General features: G+C 29.3%; 2 protein-coding genes across 37 annotated transcripts; one reads left to right on the top strand and one right to left on the bottom strand.

The window, feature by feature from the left end:
• Positions 1 to 1,444: 1,444 nt before the first annotated feature.
• On the top strand, positions 1,445 to 9,373 carry LOC111284936 (uncharacterized). Of its 24 annotated transcripts, none has more exons than XM_089763128.1 (8): positions 1,451 to 1,530; positions 1,619 to 2,293; positions 3,069 to 3,215; positions 3,424 to 3,986; positions 4,084 to 4,297; positions 4,390 to 4,503; positions 7,684 to 7,750; positions 8,413 to 9,373. In XM_089763128.1, the coding sequence occupies exons 4-5, from the start codon at positions 3,678 to 3,680 to the stop codon at positions 4,270 to 4,272; spliced, it is 498 nt and encodes a 165-aa protein (XP_089619254.1). In that variant the 5' UTR covers positions 1,451 to 1,530; positions 1,619 to 2,293; positions 3,069 to 3,215; positions 3,424 to 3,677; the 3' UTR covers positions 4,273 to 4,297; positions 4,390 to 4,503; positions 7,684 to 7,750; positions 8,413 to 9,373. The 24 variants fall into 24 exon arrangements, 14 of the variants coding, with proteins under 14 accessions (XP_089619262.1, XP_089619253.1, XP_089619254.1 ...); XM_089763129.1 differs by having other exon boundaries at positions 1,458 to 1,530; positions 2,220 to 2,293; XM_089763136.1 differs by lacking the exon at positions 1,619 to 2,293 and having other exon boundaries at positions 1,445 to 1,530; positions 3,069 to 3,150.
• Positions 8,574 to 13,297, bottom strand: LOC111284935 (nuclear transcription factor Y subunit A-3-like). 13 transcript variants are annotated; one of them, XM_089763117.1, is made up of 7 exons: positions 13,208 to 13,297; positions 12,355 to 12,434; positions 10,672 to 11,054; positions 9,990 to 10,102; positions 9,845 to 9,916; positions 9,357 to 9,524; positions 8,574 to 9,112 (listed from the first exon to the last, which is right to left on the bottom strand). In XM_089763117.1, the coding sequence occupies exons 3-7, from the start codon at positions 10,961 to 10,963 to the stop codon at positions 8,762 to 8,764; spliced, it is 996 nt and encodes a 331-aa protein (XP_089619243.1). In that variant the 5' UTR covers positions 10,964 to 11,054; positions 12,355 to 12,434; positions 13,208 to 13,297; the 3' UTR covers positions 8,574 to 8,761. The 13 variants fall into 13 exon arrangements, with proteins under 13 accessions (XP_089619243.1, XP_089619247.1, XP_089619242.1 ...); XM_089763121.1 differs by having other exon boundaries at positions 12,370 to 12,434; XM_089763116.1 differs by lacking the exon at positions 13,208 to 13,297 and adding an exon at positions 12,579 to 12,797.
• Between the last annotated feature and the right edge of the window lie 3,711 nt (positions 13,298 to 17,008).

The raw sequence follows: 17,008 nt of genomic DNA, 5'->3' as shown, positions 1-17,008 counted from the left end.
CTTTGTGAGCTTGTGAGCTTGTGGGCTGTGGTGGCGCAGTCCAAATAGTGATGATGGCCATAGACAAAAGAGTTAAAAACTATGGTTATAGGAAAAAAACCGGCCCATTCGGTCATTGGATTCCAAAAAGAAAAAATATCCTGTAACGGTAGTTTGACGAGGTCAACCAATCGGTCAAATCTCTATATACTAAAACGAAGACCAAACACCTCAGTATTCTTCCTTGCTCTCAAAGTCTCAGAATCTTTGATTTTTTTTTCCTTTTTTACTTTCTCAATTGCTTCGCCAAATCTTTTTATTTTCTTGAGCATGGAATCTTAATTTTTGACACTGGGCCTGGAATGGACAACAGTGATAAAAACTCTGTCGTGAAGTGGTATGTTGTTAGACCAATTCTTTTTGTTCTTCTTAATATTTATGTTTATTTTGTTTTAACTTACTGGTTTGGGTTACTTTTCTTCTGTAGTTGGATAAGACAAAAGTAAAGTTATCCTACATTTTGTGGCTGTTCCTCGTCCAAGTAGTTTTGGTTTTTCTAGTGCTTCAATTGACTTGGACCAGAAGGGCATTGTGAATATTAATTTAGAGATGTCAATGGAAGTCAAATTTAGAAGAACCAAGAACCATGAATATACATATTTGCTCATTCCGCATTATACCTTCAACCTGAAAAGGGTTTTATGGCTTATATATATGTTCTGTCTTGGTTACAAGTTCCCACACTTATTTCAAAAAGCAGGTGCATATATGTTTTCATTCTATAGTGTGAGTAATTCAGATACCTTTTTTTTTTTCATCTTTTTCCTACTTTGAATTATATAATCTTATTTGTTTTTCAGTTTCCTATGACCATGTATCCAAATGGAAGGTTCAAATTAATTTTGAATATTCTGGTTTCCATAATTACAAGCAAATAGTATTGGGAGTGCCATCACAAAAGGTTGGAAACTGGCAGCTTCTTGGCGATGAAAATATTCCATCTTATAATTAAGGTAAGGGAACTTGAGAATATGAGTTATTTGATTGCATATGTGACTGACTGAGATTATTGATCATGGCCAATGACAACAGCTTTAGAAGTATGATTTATTCGCACTATAAAAGTTGTTATGATTAACAAATTTTTTTTAGTTCCAACAATTTTGTTGAGATAAGTTGTGGCTAAGAACTTGTTTGAAATCTGTCTTGTTCAAATATTGAATTTTTTCTTTTTATATTATTCTGGATCTTCCTACTGACCCTTGTGTTTCTCTGAAATCTGTTACATTCTACAATCACAATTATCATATAATTGCATTTTCCTGCCTTCTCTTTTTGTGTTTTTGGATTGTGTGTGCGTGCTTGTGTTGCTTTTTCTGCATGTAACAAATTCAACCTTCCTTTATACGTTTATGTCCTAATCAAACATACTTTAGATGGCCATGTTAACATTTTTTTTTTGGGCAGTGTGAATGTTCTTGAGGATACAATCTCAAATTTTGACACTAGACCTGGAATGGACAACAGTCCTTTTTCCTCTATCGTGAAGTGGTATGTTATACCCAATTCTTTTTCCTCTTCTTTATATTTGTGTTTATTTTGTTTTAACTTATTGGTTTGGCTTACTTGTCTTCTATAGTTGATAAGACAGAAGAAAAGGTATCCTAGAGTAAGTGATGTATTCAAATGCTATAGTTTTTGAGCAGCTTTTAGATGCCTCGTTCATCCACCTCATAAAGAAAAGAAGAATGCGTGAGTCTGGGAAGCCTCAGTTTGCAATTGACTCATTCGTAATATAAATGTCAGTCCAACTTGCTCAAAGTTCAAACCTGAGTGGGATATATTTTTGAAATAAACATGCGCTGTATACTTCTACAAGGAATTTCTAAAATTGCATTATTAATATTCGAGGGATGATTAAGATAATCTCGTATTGTCTAAAGAGAGAAAAGAATGAAGAGAAGAAAAATGCTGACCTCAAAGAAAACTATTCTTCCTCAACTTTAGCTCTAAATTAATAGTTTGCACCCCGTTCCATAAGTGTCGTCCCATTTTTTTATCGTATCTTTTTTTTTTTCTCATTTTGAAAAGATGGACTTCTTATCATGTTGGGAATGTAGTGGCATAGTTGCACAATTTCTTAGCAGTGATTGTTGATTAAATTTAGGAAGAAAGTTGATTCTAACGTGCCCATATTTCTCATAAATTTCAATTATCTTTGGAGTTTCTCATATATTCAGGGGAAAGATGGGTACCTTGTCTAAACAGGTTATCTAAAGTACATGCAATAGGGTGCAAACCGCCATACTTAGTGGTAAAAAATTCTGTGAAACTCTTCTTTTTGGTCATACACATTAGTATCTCTGTCTGAAATGCACATAATTGGAGTTTTCCTTTTGTCTTTGTGCTCTCAATTAGTATAATTTTCTACTTATTTGATGCCTCAAAAAAAAGAAGAGGTGTCTAATGCTAAGTTAGTTCCCCCCCTATCCAATCTTTGAATAGGCGTCATTTACCCATTTTACTAATTGTGGGTTGGATTACTTTTTCTCTCGGGTTTTACTTTCTGTTGATCAAAATCAATTGTTTGTTTGTAGCTATTGCTCCATAATAGTAAGTGAATCTTTAATGGTGTTTGCCTGAGAAATTTATCTATAGAGGTTACTTTGTGAATTGGATTCTATGGTTATTTGATGTTTTTGGATATTTTTATTATCAACCTGCAATGTCCTCTGAAATACTACAGTAATCCATCATTTCTCTTTATACCATCACTGGATTTGTTGGAAGCTCTTTTTTGTAACAAAGCAGCCCTTTTTTGGTATGTTTGGATATGGGGGACCTAATGCATCTATGCATCTAGGGAGGTATGACATCTTTGACAAATTGCACATGCCTCTCCCTCTGTTTTGTTTTCTGCTGATTGAATCATGTCCTCGTGATGCAATAGATTCTTGTGGTTATTTTTTTCCTGTTCTCATATAGCTGTTCTATGCCAAATGTGTGAATTGTGAGTTTATGATCTTTTTTAACCAAATAGTCTTTAATCTGTTGATGTTGATGTTGAAATTTATTGAGCCGGAAGACAGTTAACATTTTTGCAACTGGAAAGGGAGAACTGGGATTGGCTTCTTCAAATGCATGATAGTTATGATGATGAAATCAAGTCTGGTAAGGATCAGCCAATTCTTCTGGCCCGTCCTTGAACAAGAAGGCACTAGGAATATCATCTGATGGTATACATTGTCTTTTTTAAGCAGTTTGATGTACAATGCATGATTGATTGATTTTTTATATTATCTTGCAACCTTGTTATTTTTGTTTAGACACTGGAGTAGAATATGTTAAATCAGGTTAGGTCTTGTTTTTGTTTGTTAATATGTTTCTTTCCGTCCCATTAGCTGATATCAATTAATTGTACTTTTGCTTCCTTTCAACTTGCAGTTATAAGGGTTCATTAAATTCTCCAGTGAAAGGTAGTATTACAGAAAAGTGACCAGAGAATCAATGTTCTTGGGTGCATGCGCAGGGTGTCATAATAACAATGTTTATGCTACAATAGAAATTTTCTATTTGAAGGATTTCAAGGGGACTCTGGTGGTAAGGAATATGTTTAAAACAGCAAATAAGTTCAATCTGCTATTGTCTTGTACTTCATTATTGAATTTTGTACATCTAAACATTCTTTGGATTGGTTAATGCTTTCATTTTATCTGTTTTGTATTGGAGAAGCTCTGATTATAGCAGGCAACTTTGTTGTGGTTTTTCTCCCTAAATTTCTTGTAGTTTTTTTTTATCTAATACCTCATGGTTTATTTATGATATATGTCTGTTTCTGGTATGGAAGGCCACGAGGTGTAGCGAATGGCTGTATTGTTTCTGTAAATGGTGGAAATGCCAGTTTAGATATTGAAAACTCATTATCTCTTCCAGTTAGTGTGATTTATTCTGGAAAGGTTAGCTTTTACTGTAAGTTCTTCTGTGCTCTGAGACACAGCTTCATATGGGTGAGACCACTAAACTTTTGAGTTTCAAGCGTTTACGCTGTCAAAAAGATATCTTCGGATGCAAACTAATTATTCTCACTCAAAAAGATATCTTCAGATGCAACCAAGGCCATCAGCTATTGTTGATTCCGCAACTTCAATGCAAGTGGATCTGAATGAAGCCCCTTTAATTGCAAGGGATGAAATGAATAAATTGGAGAATTTTCAGAAGTCCAATCTGTTGCCGAGAGTTCTGAGGCTGTTTTGGTTTCAAACTTTCTTTTGCAGTGTTTCAGTAGAGACTTAAAAGAACAGAAATCTATTCTCATATGGTTCTTTTTGTGAACATTCCATCTTTTTAATTTATTTTTTGTCTTTCTGCCTCTTTTTTAAGGTAAATTTTGATATAACATGATATTTGCAGGAACTTCAAGATGATCTTTGAATGTTGGGATGAAAATCAAGCAGCATGAGGAGAGCACAAGAGTTCTAAAGATTCAGAAGAACAAACTACATGATTCTGTACTTGATGTGCAAGGTATAATTCTCTTATTCTAATTGCGTGCATGAACGTAAATTCCATATTACAATTTAGGAAAAGAATTAAAGATGCTGAAATATTTGGGCAGGCTGCTATCAATGACAATAGGAATGAGTTAAAGAGAAATTATTTGATACACTGATAATGAAATTTTTTAATTTCACAAGTAGGGTTCAGATGATAACACATGTATTACTTCTTTTTTAAATATATAAGAAACATATCTCACCATCTTAATCCCGCTTGTGAAGTTAAAAAACTTCACCATCTGTGTATTCGATGATTTCTCATGAGTTAATGTGCAGTTCATATAAGACAAGAAATTAACACGCTTTTTATTAGATTTTGTCTATAAGGGGTTGACATCCAGCTACATTATTACATACTTTGTCGCTTGTGCTTAATTGCCTAGATCCAATTCTTCATATACTCGTCCCTATCCATGTTATTAATTTTTGCTCTAATTTTGATGTTAGTGATAAAGTTTTAATGATGTTATTAGTTGCAAATAAGGTAACCAGCTAGTATTATTTATTTTTCAATGGGATAATTTCTAGTTACATTGACCTGTTTTGCATACTCATCATTCTAGTTCCCCATATTTTAAAAGTTAAGTTCTTTTTTTTTTTTTAATAAAGTTAAATAATTAATAATGATGGAGTTTTTAATTTTATAAGTTAAATTAAGTTGTCATTGTCATATGTATAATCATATTATATATTATATTACAGCATACAAAGATATGTGATAAAATTTGTTCATGTGTAGTCTTCTATGTACAACATAGTTTAATGACACGTAATATAATTTTAAATATACAACCAAATAAATATTCTTACATGATCATTTACATGTATAATCTATAAATAAGATAATTCTTCAATTTTAATTATTTATTAAATAATTTTAAAAATTAAGTTTGTCTAATATTTTAATTTTATATAAACTTTATCCTAATTTAAATATAAAAAATATCAACTAATGTTTATCATCAATATCTATTAAATCTAAAATTCTAATATTAATCTTTAAATATCAAATATTTTTTTATTAAATTATTATGGTTTATCACTTTATAGACTTTTTCCTATATTAGTACTTCAAATATTTGGATTAATTATATGTAAAGCACAGAAATTAAATATAATTTAAATATATTTCTTTTAAAATTGATTTTTCAACAATATACATATATCTCTTTTTAAATTTGAAAAATTCAAATATAATATTTATCTTCATAGACTTTCGAATAATCCTTTAATATTTGGCTTTTTTTTTAATTCAAACAAATTAAATATCACATATTATATCTTTATATTTTCAAAACTTACTTACACTTCAAAGGATTTTACATATTCAAATTAGTCAATCATTATTATTTATTGCTGGGCATTAAATTATAAGTTAAATATGAAATATAGATTTCCACATTTAATAATTCCATAAGTACATTATTTTTATTCAAAATTTTTCTTTTTATAACACAAAATTTTTAATCATTTTCATTTTTTTAACGTTTTGATGAAGATTACGGTTCATTAAGGTATGTCATTTTATTAGTTAATTTTATCTTTCAATATTATTGTTTACTTCTAATTCTTCTTTTATTTGTTTCACTTTTTTTAATCATTTTTATTACTTTTTTTTTATCAAAATCATAAATTTCAGACACAAACAAAATTTGCATTTATATTTTTTCGTTATGTCAAGAAAAAATCATTGAATAGAAAATTTATTTTATGTCATTGATAGATAATATATATGTATTTTATTTGTTAGATTTTTGTATTATATGTTGATTTTAATTTTGTGAAAATCTCGCTCTATACAAAATCTTATTTAGGTGTCAAATAATTTGTTAGTCATTGATATTACTATTTATTTTTGGACATATTAAACTTTCGTATAATGATTTTTAACATGTAAGTGTTATTTTTATTATAATATTTATATTAAATGAAAAGTGAAAAACAAAAATATAGTAAAGAGTATAATTATTATTATTACTACTATATTTATATTTTTAAAAATTGACCTTTTTAACTTATATAAAAAAGTGAAGGTAATAATAGTAAATTTTGCTTAATCAATTCAAAATATTATTTTTCGTGATAAAATGAATTGTGTACAAGAGTATTAAGTCACAATATATTATTTTTTGTGAAGTTAATGATAATAAGTTTTGTTTAAACAATAAATATTTTTTTTATAAAGTTAAATAATTAATAATGATGGAGCTTTTAATTTTATAAGTTAAATTAAGTTGTTATTGTCATTGTCACTGTCATATGAATAATTAATTTTCTAATTTTTTAAAATATATTCTAATAAATTTTAACTCATTAACTTTGTGAATTTTTTAAAAAAATCATCGTCCGCTAAATTAGTTGTAGTTTATAACTAATATCACAAAATAATCAACGTTAAAACTTTCAAAATTAATTGACAATGTTAATTCTAATAAACAAATAAGATAAATAAATAATCAAGCAAAATCAGTAATATAGGTAGTCAAATTAAAGCTCAAACCTTCATACTTTTTCTTAAATAAGCTGTTATATTTTTATTATATTTAAATAAGTTATTAGATTTTGATTTATATTCAAATAAGTTTTTATATTTTAAATTTTTATCCAAAAAAGTTTTAAATAATTTATGTTAAGGATTTATTTAAATAAAAATTAAAAATTTAAGAATTTATTTGAATGCAAATTTAAGATTAAGAGCTTATTTGGTGTAAATTAAAAATTAAGAGTTTATTTAAATGTAATAAAAATATAGAAATTTATTTAAATAAAGTTATAAAACTTAAGTTTTTTAAAATTATTTTAACCTAAATTTTATTTAAAAAGAGTAACATTGAGAAATAAGTGATGGGCAATAGCAGGCTATGGCTGCAATACGAAAAAAAAAAAAAAAACGTTTCTTTTTTATTTCATATCAATTGTTGGGAAAATATGTTATATTTGAAATTTACGAGAGTACATTAGAGAATTTATATATATATATATATATATTAAATATCACTTGAACTTAAAATTTTAAATTATTAGATTTTTAGATTTTTCATGTATATATAAAATGCTTCACTTATATATTTTAATGATGTGAGATTTTTTATTTATATATAAATTTATCTCTAACAATTTTTAATAAATATTATGTCTTGGTGGCAAGCACTCAATATTCTCAATGGACCACTCCAGTTTGTAATTCTCCTTTTTCGTTTGGATGATGGATTTAGGTCAGTTTTGTTTATGTCTTCCCTTTTACGTTTTCATTTATGATAAATAATTGTTTCTGGTTTGAGATTTTTTTTTAAAAAATTTCTCAATTATAAAAAGGGAGTATTTTCACCTTGAATCACCAAAAAGAAAACAATATTCTATATATAACCTATCGATGAAACTAAGGTGAAACACAGTCAAATCTTTATTCCATAAAAAATTATAGAGGAATCGATGGTGTGCTAAGCAGACAACAACGTTTTATCTTAAGAGGTGCATTATTTATGCCAATTTACGCAAGCAAAAAAGTTGATACTTGTAATATATGTATGTCTCTTGTGAATCATGGGAACATACTTGAAGCTAAGCCGTCTACTAAAATTTGCATTACTTTTTATGTAATAGAAGAACTATCACACTTTTGTTCACTACAGAATTGTCTCTTGACCGAAGAGTTATATAGCATATTATAAGGTTTAAATTCGAGTTTAAATAACTTCAAACCCAATTATGATTTAAAAAAATATTATTTTTTATACAAATATTGTATTCCTATAATAACCCTTATATTTCATTTATTTGATAAATTTTCCATTATTATGCAAATACAATATAAGATTCCCCGTAACAATTTTTCAAAAATTGTTTGCTTTGTCTATCTTCTATTTTTTACGAATAGGAACTGGCTTGAAAGTTGGAATTCTCAAACAAGCATATGTAATGTCTGATCTGAAGGATGATGGAACTCACTTATTTGCATAAAAGTGGTCTGAAATTATGAAAAGATCTTACATGGTTGACATAAATAACATTCACGATAAGCAAGAACCAAGTCAAGGATAACTGAAATAAAATTCCAAGCCAAAGTCTTTTGAACAATGCTGTCATTCCATAATGTAAAAGCAGAAGGCAGAAACAGATTTAGACGACAGTGTGCAGTCAGAGACACTTTACACGGTATGCATGAAAGATAATTGAAGTGATGATTGATAAAGCCAAGGATGAGTTGCCGGCTTCGCTGCCCCTTCTCACTGGACAACTGAAGCACAGTGTTGTATTCCATTGCACGTACTGCCAGCACGAGGGGAGACGTCCAAGAATCTGTGTTCTGGCTGCTGGAAATTGCCATCATTGTTGGAGACACTTGAGATGTCAGAGCAGCTTGTACTTGAACCAGCATATTCTCCCGTCCGCAAGCAACGAGTCTCAAGTTCTGATCTACTGTTGTTTTGGTCTAAGCAGCTAGCATCAGAGATGGAATGGGAACTTGTGTTAAAAGTTGGATCAGCCTGTTGGAGCTTCCTTTTGCTAAGAAAACGTCCACCTGATCCCCTAACCCTATTCAGTGCATGCCGATGTCGAGACTCGTGAAGATATGGCTGCATTTAATTCAAAGCAAAGCAGATCAGTGGATTTACGCGGTTATTGTCAACCGTGAAAAACCACAGTAACGTTGCTGATGCAGTTGGATGGCAAATCAATAATTACTTTGATATGCCGATTATTAATACAAATTGATACATAGTACTAGTGAGTCAGTGATTAGTTTCCAAAAATATATACTGCATGCCAACAAATGTAGCACTGGGAGTTCAAACAAATGCCCAAATGAATTCTATATACCTTTCGAGATTTGACAAGTTTGTTTTGCGCCTCGAGCTTTGCACGATTCTGCCTCCTCCTGAGAATCCCATTATATTGTTTTGCATTGACATAAATGGGCCCATCTTCTGCAAGATCAAGAGGCAGTGGAATTCGTGTTGATGAACTTCCTGCCATCTGGGCCTGAATCTGGTCAAGTTCAAATCACATTTACATCATAAGAAAAAAAATGGTAACAAGAAATATTAAATGGTAAACATGGTGAAACCTAGACCAATACTGGAGAGGCAGAGGTGGTGATACAAGAAACTCAGACCCACAGCTTAGAAATAGTAATTGGTCATGAAACAACTTAATGTAAACAGTCCTATAAAGTTTTTAAGAAGCAATCTTGGATGGATAAAAAGTGATTACTAACATGCTAATAATTCATATAAAAGAAAATATTCCCACTAATAACTAATGTAGATCAATGGCAGGCTACAATATTTTCACTCAGGAGATCTTACAATAGCGTGTTGTCCATATGGGGTAAACGGTCCACCAACATAAGCATCAGTGTAAGGATATCGTGCAAAAGCCTGAAATGGGATGAGAAGTATTAGCTTAAAATAAAATAAACAAAATCAACTTAATAATGACTGTTAAACATACCATTGAATGGTTATAATTTGGATGAGAAGGGCTGACCAAAGTGCGTGAATTGTTAAGCAAAAAAACTGGCTTCATTTGACCCTCAATGCCCTTCCCACAACTTTCATCCCGACCTGACGCATGAGAATACAATTATGATATCAGGCTACAATTGTTAACCTGTTAAGCTTTACAACAAGCTTTCCTCTTCAGTAAACTGTCTAGCAATCCGTTTCATCCCATGCAAAAACTAAAGCAAACCACATTAATGCATCAACAATGATGAGAGAAATTTCTAGAACATCGTCAGCGAGATTTGTAACAACAAAACACAGACATATAACAAAAGAATAAAGCATCAACAAGTCTCCTATTTGCTATACTTGCAAGAACCACTATAAGAACTTTGCTAAAATATTAACAAATTCTACCAAAAGTTCATATCTTCTCCATCCACTCACAATCAATTCAATCAAAATTTAAGCACATGTAAGGGTAGTACCACAGTAGAGATAGTTGTTGTGTATTAGAGTGGTGTCTAATCCCCAAAGTGTTTGATTAACTTAAACGATATATAAAAAATTTACAGTAAAACAAAATTGTAGCCAATGCAACTACATGGCAAGAACAGTTGTGAAAAGAGAAAGAAAATAATACAGAACAGAAAATTCCTAATAAACCACACTCCCAGAAGCATCAATACCAGATTCAGATGAGCTGCTTTGAGAATTGGTCACTCCTATGGCACCCACTTCATGATGAGATTGACCAATTGCTTGAGCCGATATCAATTCCTGGTTTGGTAAAAGCTTTGCATTATGATAGAGTTGGGAGGGAGTTTCCACTTTCAAGCTTATATTCTGGGGTAAAGACTGTGCAATTTGCTGTTCATTTGAATGCCACCATGGTGGGCAAGTAACAGATGAATAGGATAGCAAATGAGCAGAACTTTCATCAAAATTTTTCTTTGACAAGTTTTGAACTCGAATAGCCATCTATCTAATTCATCAATTATCTTGAATTTTTATGCAAAGCCAGAAGATCCTTGTCAAGAAACAGATTCTTTTTGACTCACTCCAAGATTAACTATTAAAAGAAGTCAAAAGATATAATGAGCTGAGGATGTCTAAGTTATACTCAGAATATGAATGTAACCAACAATATTTGCAACCATCAAACCAAACAAGGCATTGCACAAGAAACAATGGAAATGGAACACTACAAACACATGCTGAGCACATCCAAGTTAATGTCAAAAGCTAAAGATCTAGTGAAGCTAAAATTTGGTAGAATAAAGTAAATTGAAGCAGCAAATAACCCAACCATAACTGAACAAAAGAGACAAAGCTACAGATAGATGACAGGCTGCACAATTGACGCATGAACCAAAATCACAAGTTAGATTCTCAATGTAATATTTGAAAACTTATTAACAGTTGACAAAAGCACAGACAAGAAGAACCAACGATGCAAAAGATGGTTGATGGGATATGTTCCATTGCTGCAGTCATATTTTCCAAAGCCATCAAAAAGATGAACCCATACATAAATGCAGTTAATGGTTTAAATATAGTGAAAAGAACAACCAAGTGCACCAGGCCATCCGGGGAGGGTAAATTCAAGAGGAATTCACTTGGAAATAATGAAGAACATGTACTGACTAATTGAAAGGTAATAGTTCAGATGCTTGTTACAATCATCAAGAACTCACTCAGCAGTAAATATTAGATACATAAAATTCACAAGGGATTCAGAAGGAAAAGCATTTATGAATGTCACCGAATGTAGCACTCAAAAGAAAAGCATGTATTTACAAATTCTTAAATAGGAGAGAGGAAAACAATCACAGAAGATAAAGAAACAAATAAAGAAACAAAAGATGACCATATTTTAAGAAAAAAAAAAGTGGAATACAAAAGGCTTTTCGAAAGTAAATTTCACAATAATAGCAGCACAAAATAGTTCCTTATCCAAATTTCCATGAAGAAAGATATTCAGAACCCAGATTCAGAAACATGATGTAAAAATGTTCTAGATCTATTGAGCAATTGAAACATATCTAGACATCATCATCATTACATGTCAATTTTCAACAAGCAAATGAAGCAGTTTTTGCAGTTATCAGGCATGCTCAGAAAGTCAACCCTGTAAAATTAATAGCATTTTTGCCTTGCATGCAACAAGAAGTTGTGAAAAAACAGATAATATGCAAACAGTTTTGACCGCTGCGCCTCAGAAGATTGACAGCCAATCCGCCTAACAACCAGAAAGGGCTTATGACGCGGTTTTCCATGAACAAAATAGCAAAGTTATTACAAATTCCAATGAATTAGAAGCAAACCCTAGTTCTAGACATGGGGGTGGGGAGCAGGGAGAGTAAAGTTACATTTCATAGACATACAACTAAGGAGCTTCCTAGTGACACGCAGCAGAAATTAATACTGGAAGCATAACAGATTTGAGAACCTGAGAGCGAAAAAAAAAAAAAACCAATCAACAAGATATAGAGGAAGCTTAGATCAGAAAGCAAACCAAAAAAAAAAATTGTGTTTCAAATATCAGTAACTCTTCTAAAAAAAAAAAAAAAATCCCCGCAACTTCAGAATCTACCTACAGCATAGCAAATCTTAGCTGAATAAAATAAAAGTTCTTCCAGAAACTTTTCTTGTGTTGAAGCAGAAGCAGAAGAACAAGAAGGAGGAGGAGGAGAAGAAAAGAGATAACCAAGAATTATCCCATCTAAGAGCAAGAGGGGATGTAAAATCTATTGTGTACGGACAACAATCTATGTACGGACGAGATGATGCTTAAAGTTAATGAAACACTCCCACAACAACAAATAAAAACCTTACATATATAAAGTATATAGTGTAAAAAACCAATGCACCCAAAAAGCCAAAACAGGAAAAGAAAAAAAAAAAAAAAAAGAGAGACAATAACAAAAACAATTGTAGCAACCACTTTACCAAGAACAACTTTCCCAACTTCTACAAGAACAACATCAACTTCATCATCACCATCGTCACCAAGCATTTAAAAAAAACAGCAAATAAAACAAAACCCCCACTGAGGGAAATAATAAAAGTATCAAGAGATTAAAAAAAAGAAAGTAAAAGGAAATAATCAAGAAGATAAAGGAGAGAAAAGGAAGCAAACAAAACCCAAAAAAAAAAGTAGTAATAGGGTTAAGTAAAGATAGGATAAGCTTGAATCAAATGAAAGAAAAGAAAAAAAAAGACCTATGGGATCTGATGAGATGTGAAGCAGAAGAAGCAAAGAAATGTTCTGTTGGGAAGAACTTAGGCATGTCCCCTCCCTTGAAACTCTCCAACTACTCTTCTCTCTCTTTGAATTTATCCCTGCCCTTTTTTCCTTTTTTTTTTTTTTCTCTGCAAAGATTCTCTAGTAATGCCAAAAAACTAAATGAAAAAAAAAAAAGAAAAGAAACATATGTTATTAGTATTATTATTCCACCAACCACCATTAAAATCCATCTATGACCTACGGCTTTGTTTCCCTACCTTTGGTTATATTTTTTTTTTCTTTTTTTAGTTAATATCTCTGTCTTTGTGCGGACTACAATCTCTTATAAATTTTATACACGATATAATAAAAAATAATAAATAATATAAAAATAATATAATTTAAATTTTTAATAAAAATTATAAATAAATTTAATAAAATAAAACAAATTTTATTTTAAAATTTTTATATAATAAAATTATAACATATAATTTTTATAAAAATATAATATAAATATATTAATTATTAATATTTTACTTTATATAAATATACGAATTGTCGGTTCTATTTTTCACTTTACTTTATCGCGGCCAGCCGCCCTTCACTGTCGATATTTATGCCCACGTGCTAGCTGGACATCTTGTTTCTGATTGGATGGTGTTGTTTACGCCCCCTATTTGCACGTGAAAGTTGATGACATAAGTGGAAAACGGTGGCTTCATTTTTTTTCCACACATGCTTTTCCTTTTGGATTTTACCAAACTGCCCCGATTGTTGGATTTATTTTTCAAATTCTTTTTTTTTTTACCGTTTCTAAAATTTAAGTTAGATTTTATATTTGTTATATTGTTAAAAAGCCAAACTGAATAGATATAAAAAGCAAAGAACATATCATAATTCATTCAAATAGATATTTAAATTACTAAAAAACAATGAAAAATCTAACAAAATTTCTCTTATAATTGATAAAAATCAATGAAAATTATTTAATTTAAAGGGTAATGCTTAACTAGTGAGGATGGCAACGAGCATCTCATAATGGCTAAAAAATTGTTTGTTTGTTATTTAAATTTTCTTCCCTCGTGATAGTTTTAAAAGTCAATGAAGATGAGGTTTTTGATTAGTTTAGTGAGCAAGTTGGGTTTAGAGATAATGTTTTAGAATTTAATCTGAATTTGGCAAAGCAGTAAAAACCACTAGTTTCTTGATAACCATGTTTAATCAAATAAAATTGATCCAAAAATGATGACTTCACTCATCAAGCCTAACAATTTTGTTATATAATATTTTATCTTTTGTTCACCGCACTGGGAATACTCCAAATTAAAAAAAAAAGAAAAAGAAAAATATCAGACGTAAAATAAAAAAGTTTTCTCAACCCCTGCCACAGATATATGAGAGGGAAAAACCACTTACATTATAAAATAAAAAAAATACATATTTTTTATTATTTATTTTAATATATTCAAATGATAAAATTAATTTTTTATTTTTTTATTCTTTTAATTTATTAAAATTTATAATTAAATAAATACGTAAATTATTTTTAATTTTACTCTCTGTAAATTGATCTATTTTATATATATTCAAAGTTGAATTACCAAATAAAATACAAATAAATGTGTTTTATGTTTAAATAAATAATTATTAAAAAAAATTAAACTTAGCAAAATAGAAAATTTTGTAGATCAGACCGAGCTAAATTAGGCTCAAATGATTTTTGAAAACCTTTGTTTAAGATATAGTACAGCTAGCTAGTTGGTTTCAATAACCAACAAATTATAAAAATATTTTAATATTTTAATATAAAAAATAAAATTTTATTAATTAAATAATATATCAAACTAGATTGTTTTCTATCTATCCAGAAACTCTTTCTTCTATTCTGTATTTCCTAGGCAAGATTCTCCCGTTTCCTAATTTCTTATCATTAAGATCCATATTCTCAGATAATATTATGGAATCAGTCTACACTAGGGCTGTAAACGAGTCGAGTCGAGTCGAGTAGTGAGAAGCTCGAGCTCGAACTCGATTCATAACTCGGGGCTCGATACTCGATTCGAACTCGATCGAGTTTTTTTTTTCAAGCTTAAGTTCGATTCGTGATCGAATTCGAGCTACTCGAGCTCGCTCGATTAATATATAAAAATAAGCTCGATTCGTATACTCGACAAGAGTTCGATTATTCATGCTCGAACTCGAACTCGAATTCGAAATATTTTATTAATTAAAAAAAATAAAAATATATTTAAATATAAAAGCTCGATTAGGCTCGCGAGCTACTCGAATTCGGCTCGATCGATAAGTCGAGCTACTCGAGCTTGAGCTCGACTCAACAATAATCGAACCGAATTCGAATTTTTTTCGAATCGAACCCGAGTAGCTTACGAGTACTAATGTATAATTTATATCCCTAGTCTGCACCATAATCTTCTTTATCCTCGTTGATTGAGCTATCTATTTATTTTTTTAATTAAATCTTTTCAGTCAAAAGAAAAGAAAATGAGAGATTAAAGTTGTAAAAATATTCTTGAACTATACTTAAAAAATTATTTAAAGTCTTAACATTTTGTTACAAGTAATCAATTTTTTTATTTTTTATTTTAATTCAATTGAATTTTTAATTGAATAAAATTTAGTAATATAGTAAAATTGAATCAACCAATTTTTAAATCACAATCAATTAAACTTTTAAAAAAATTTTAAAATGAGAGAAAAAGAAAAAATAAAGAAGAAAATTTTTTATTTTATTTAATTTTTACATATTAATTATGTTACATTATAAACTTTTATTTATTTTATTTATGTCGTATAAAATTTTATCTTAATTAATAAAAATATTAATGGTATTAACGTATTAATCTAATTGAATGTAAATAAATGTTAAATAAATTGATTATAATAAAAATTATAGTTTATATAGTTTTTTAATTAGAATTAAGAAACTTTTTATATATTTAGCTCAAATGAAATGATGAAAGAGTGAAGCATAGAAAAATGAGATGAGAAATTAAAGCGAAAACGTTGGACTGTCATTTTCCCTGCGTCGTTTAGATGTGTGAGGTCAGAATCTAAGGGATATTTTTATTATTAAAGATTATTAAAAAAAAAAAGTAAAAAAAAAAGAAAAAAAAGATGGATTGGCAGTTGATTGGAAAGATTTGTTAAGTTTTGATTATGACTGAGCATTATTTGATTAAAATTAGTTTATTTTGAAAATTAAAATTTGTTTTATTGATTTCAAAATCAAAATCAAAATTAAATCAGATTAAAATCTTGCTCTCATTTTCTTGTTATTTTGAAATCAATTTAAATCAAATTAAATAATATAATAATATTTTTATAAAAATACAGTTAGATAAATGAGATTTATTATTTATCAAACACTATAAAATTAAATTTTAGAGATTTTTTTTTGTTTCATATTTTAATTTACATTATTAAAGGGTTAAAATAAATAAAAAATAAACTAAATTAAATTAGATATAATTTTGATTCAAAATATTGATTTCTATTTAATTTGGATTGATTTAAATTCAAAAACTTAAAAACGAAAATTTTTTGGTTTGCTCACCCTTAGTTTTGACTCCATCTCCCATTGCTTACAAATTACAATTTCACAACCAGACATCATTAAAGGCATAAATCTCTCGCTTCCTGATCTCTTTCACCAACAACAAAAACCATTAAAAAACTAACAAATAAATAAATAAATAATTACTTCTGATATTAAATAAACGTGATAGACATAATGCACTAATATTATATTTATTAATATATATATTTATATATGTGAA

The sequence above is a fragment of the Durio zibethinus genome, chromosome 6, assembly GCF_047325235.1.
Source record: "Durio zibethinus cultivar Kanyao isolate XHJ-2024 chromosome 6, ASM4732523v1, whole genome shotgun sequence".
NCBI lineage: Eukaryota > Viridiplantae > Streptophyta > Magnoliopsida > Malvales > Malvaceae > Durio > Durio zibethinus.
Note: the sequence above shows the minus strand (reverse complement) of the source record. Positions and strands in the feature narration are given on the sequence as shown.

What these genes read in the sequence shown, in the direction of transcription:
- LOC111284936 (XM_089763136.1), top strand. Translation starts at nt 3,678, where the DNA reads ATGCTTTCATTTTATCTGTTTTGTATTGGAGAAGCTCTGATTATAGCA. An exon ending in TGAGACACAGCTTCATATGG is followed by an intron (nt 3,987 to 4,083) that starts GTGAGACCACTA and finishes AGATATCTTCAG; the next exon opens with ATGCAACCAAGGCCATCAGC.
- LOC111284935 (XM_022874056.2), bottom strand. Translation starts at nt 10,963, where the DNA reads ATGGCTATTCGAGTTCAAAACTTGTCAAAGAAAAATTTTGATGAAAGT. An exon ending in CAAATTATAACCATTCAATG is followed by an intron (nt 9,917 to 9,989) that starts GTATGTTTAACA and finishes ATCCCATTTCAG; the next exon opens with GCTTTTGCACGATATCCTTA. An exon ending in CATATGGACAACACGCTATT is followed by an intron (nt 9,525 to 9,844) that starts GTAAGATCTCCT and finishes GAACTTGACCAG; the next exon opens with ATTCAGGCCCAGATGGCAGG.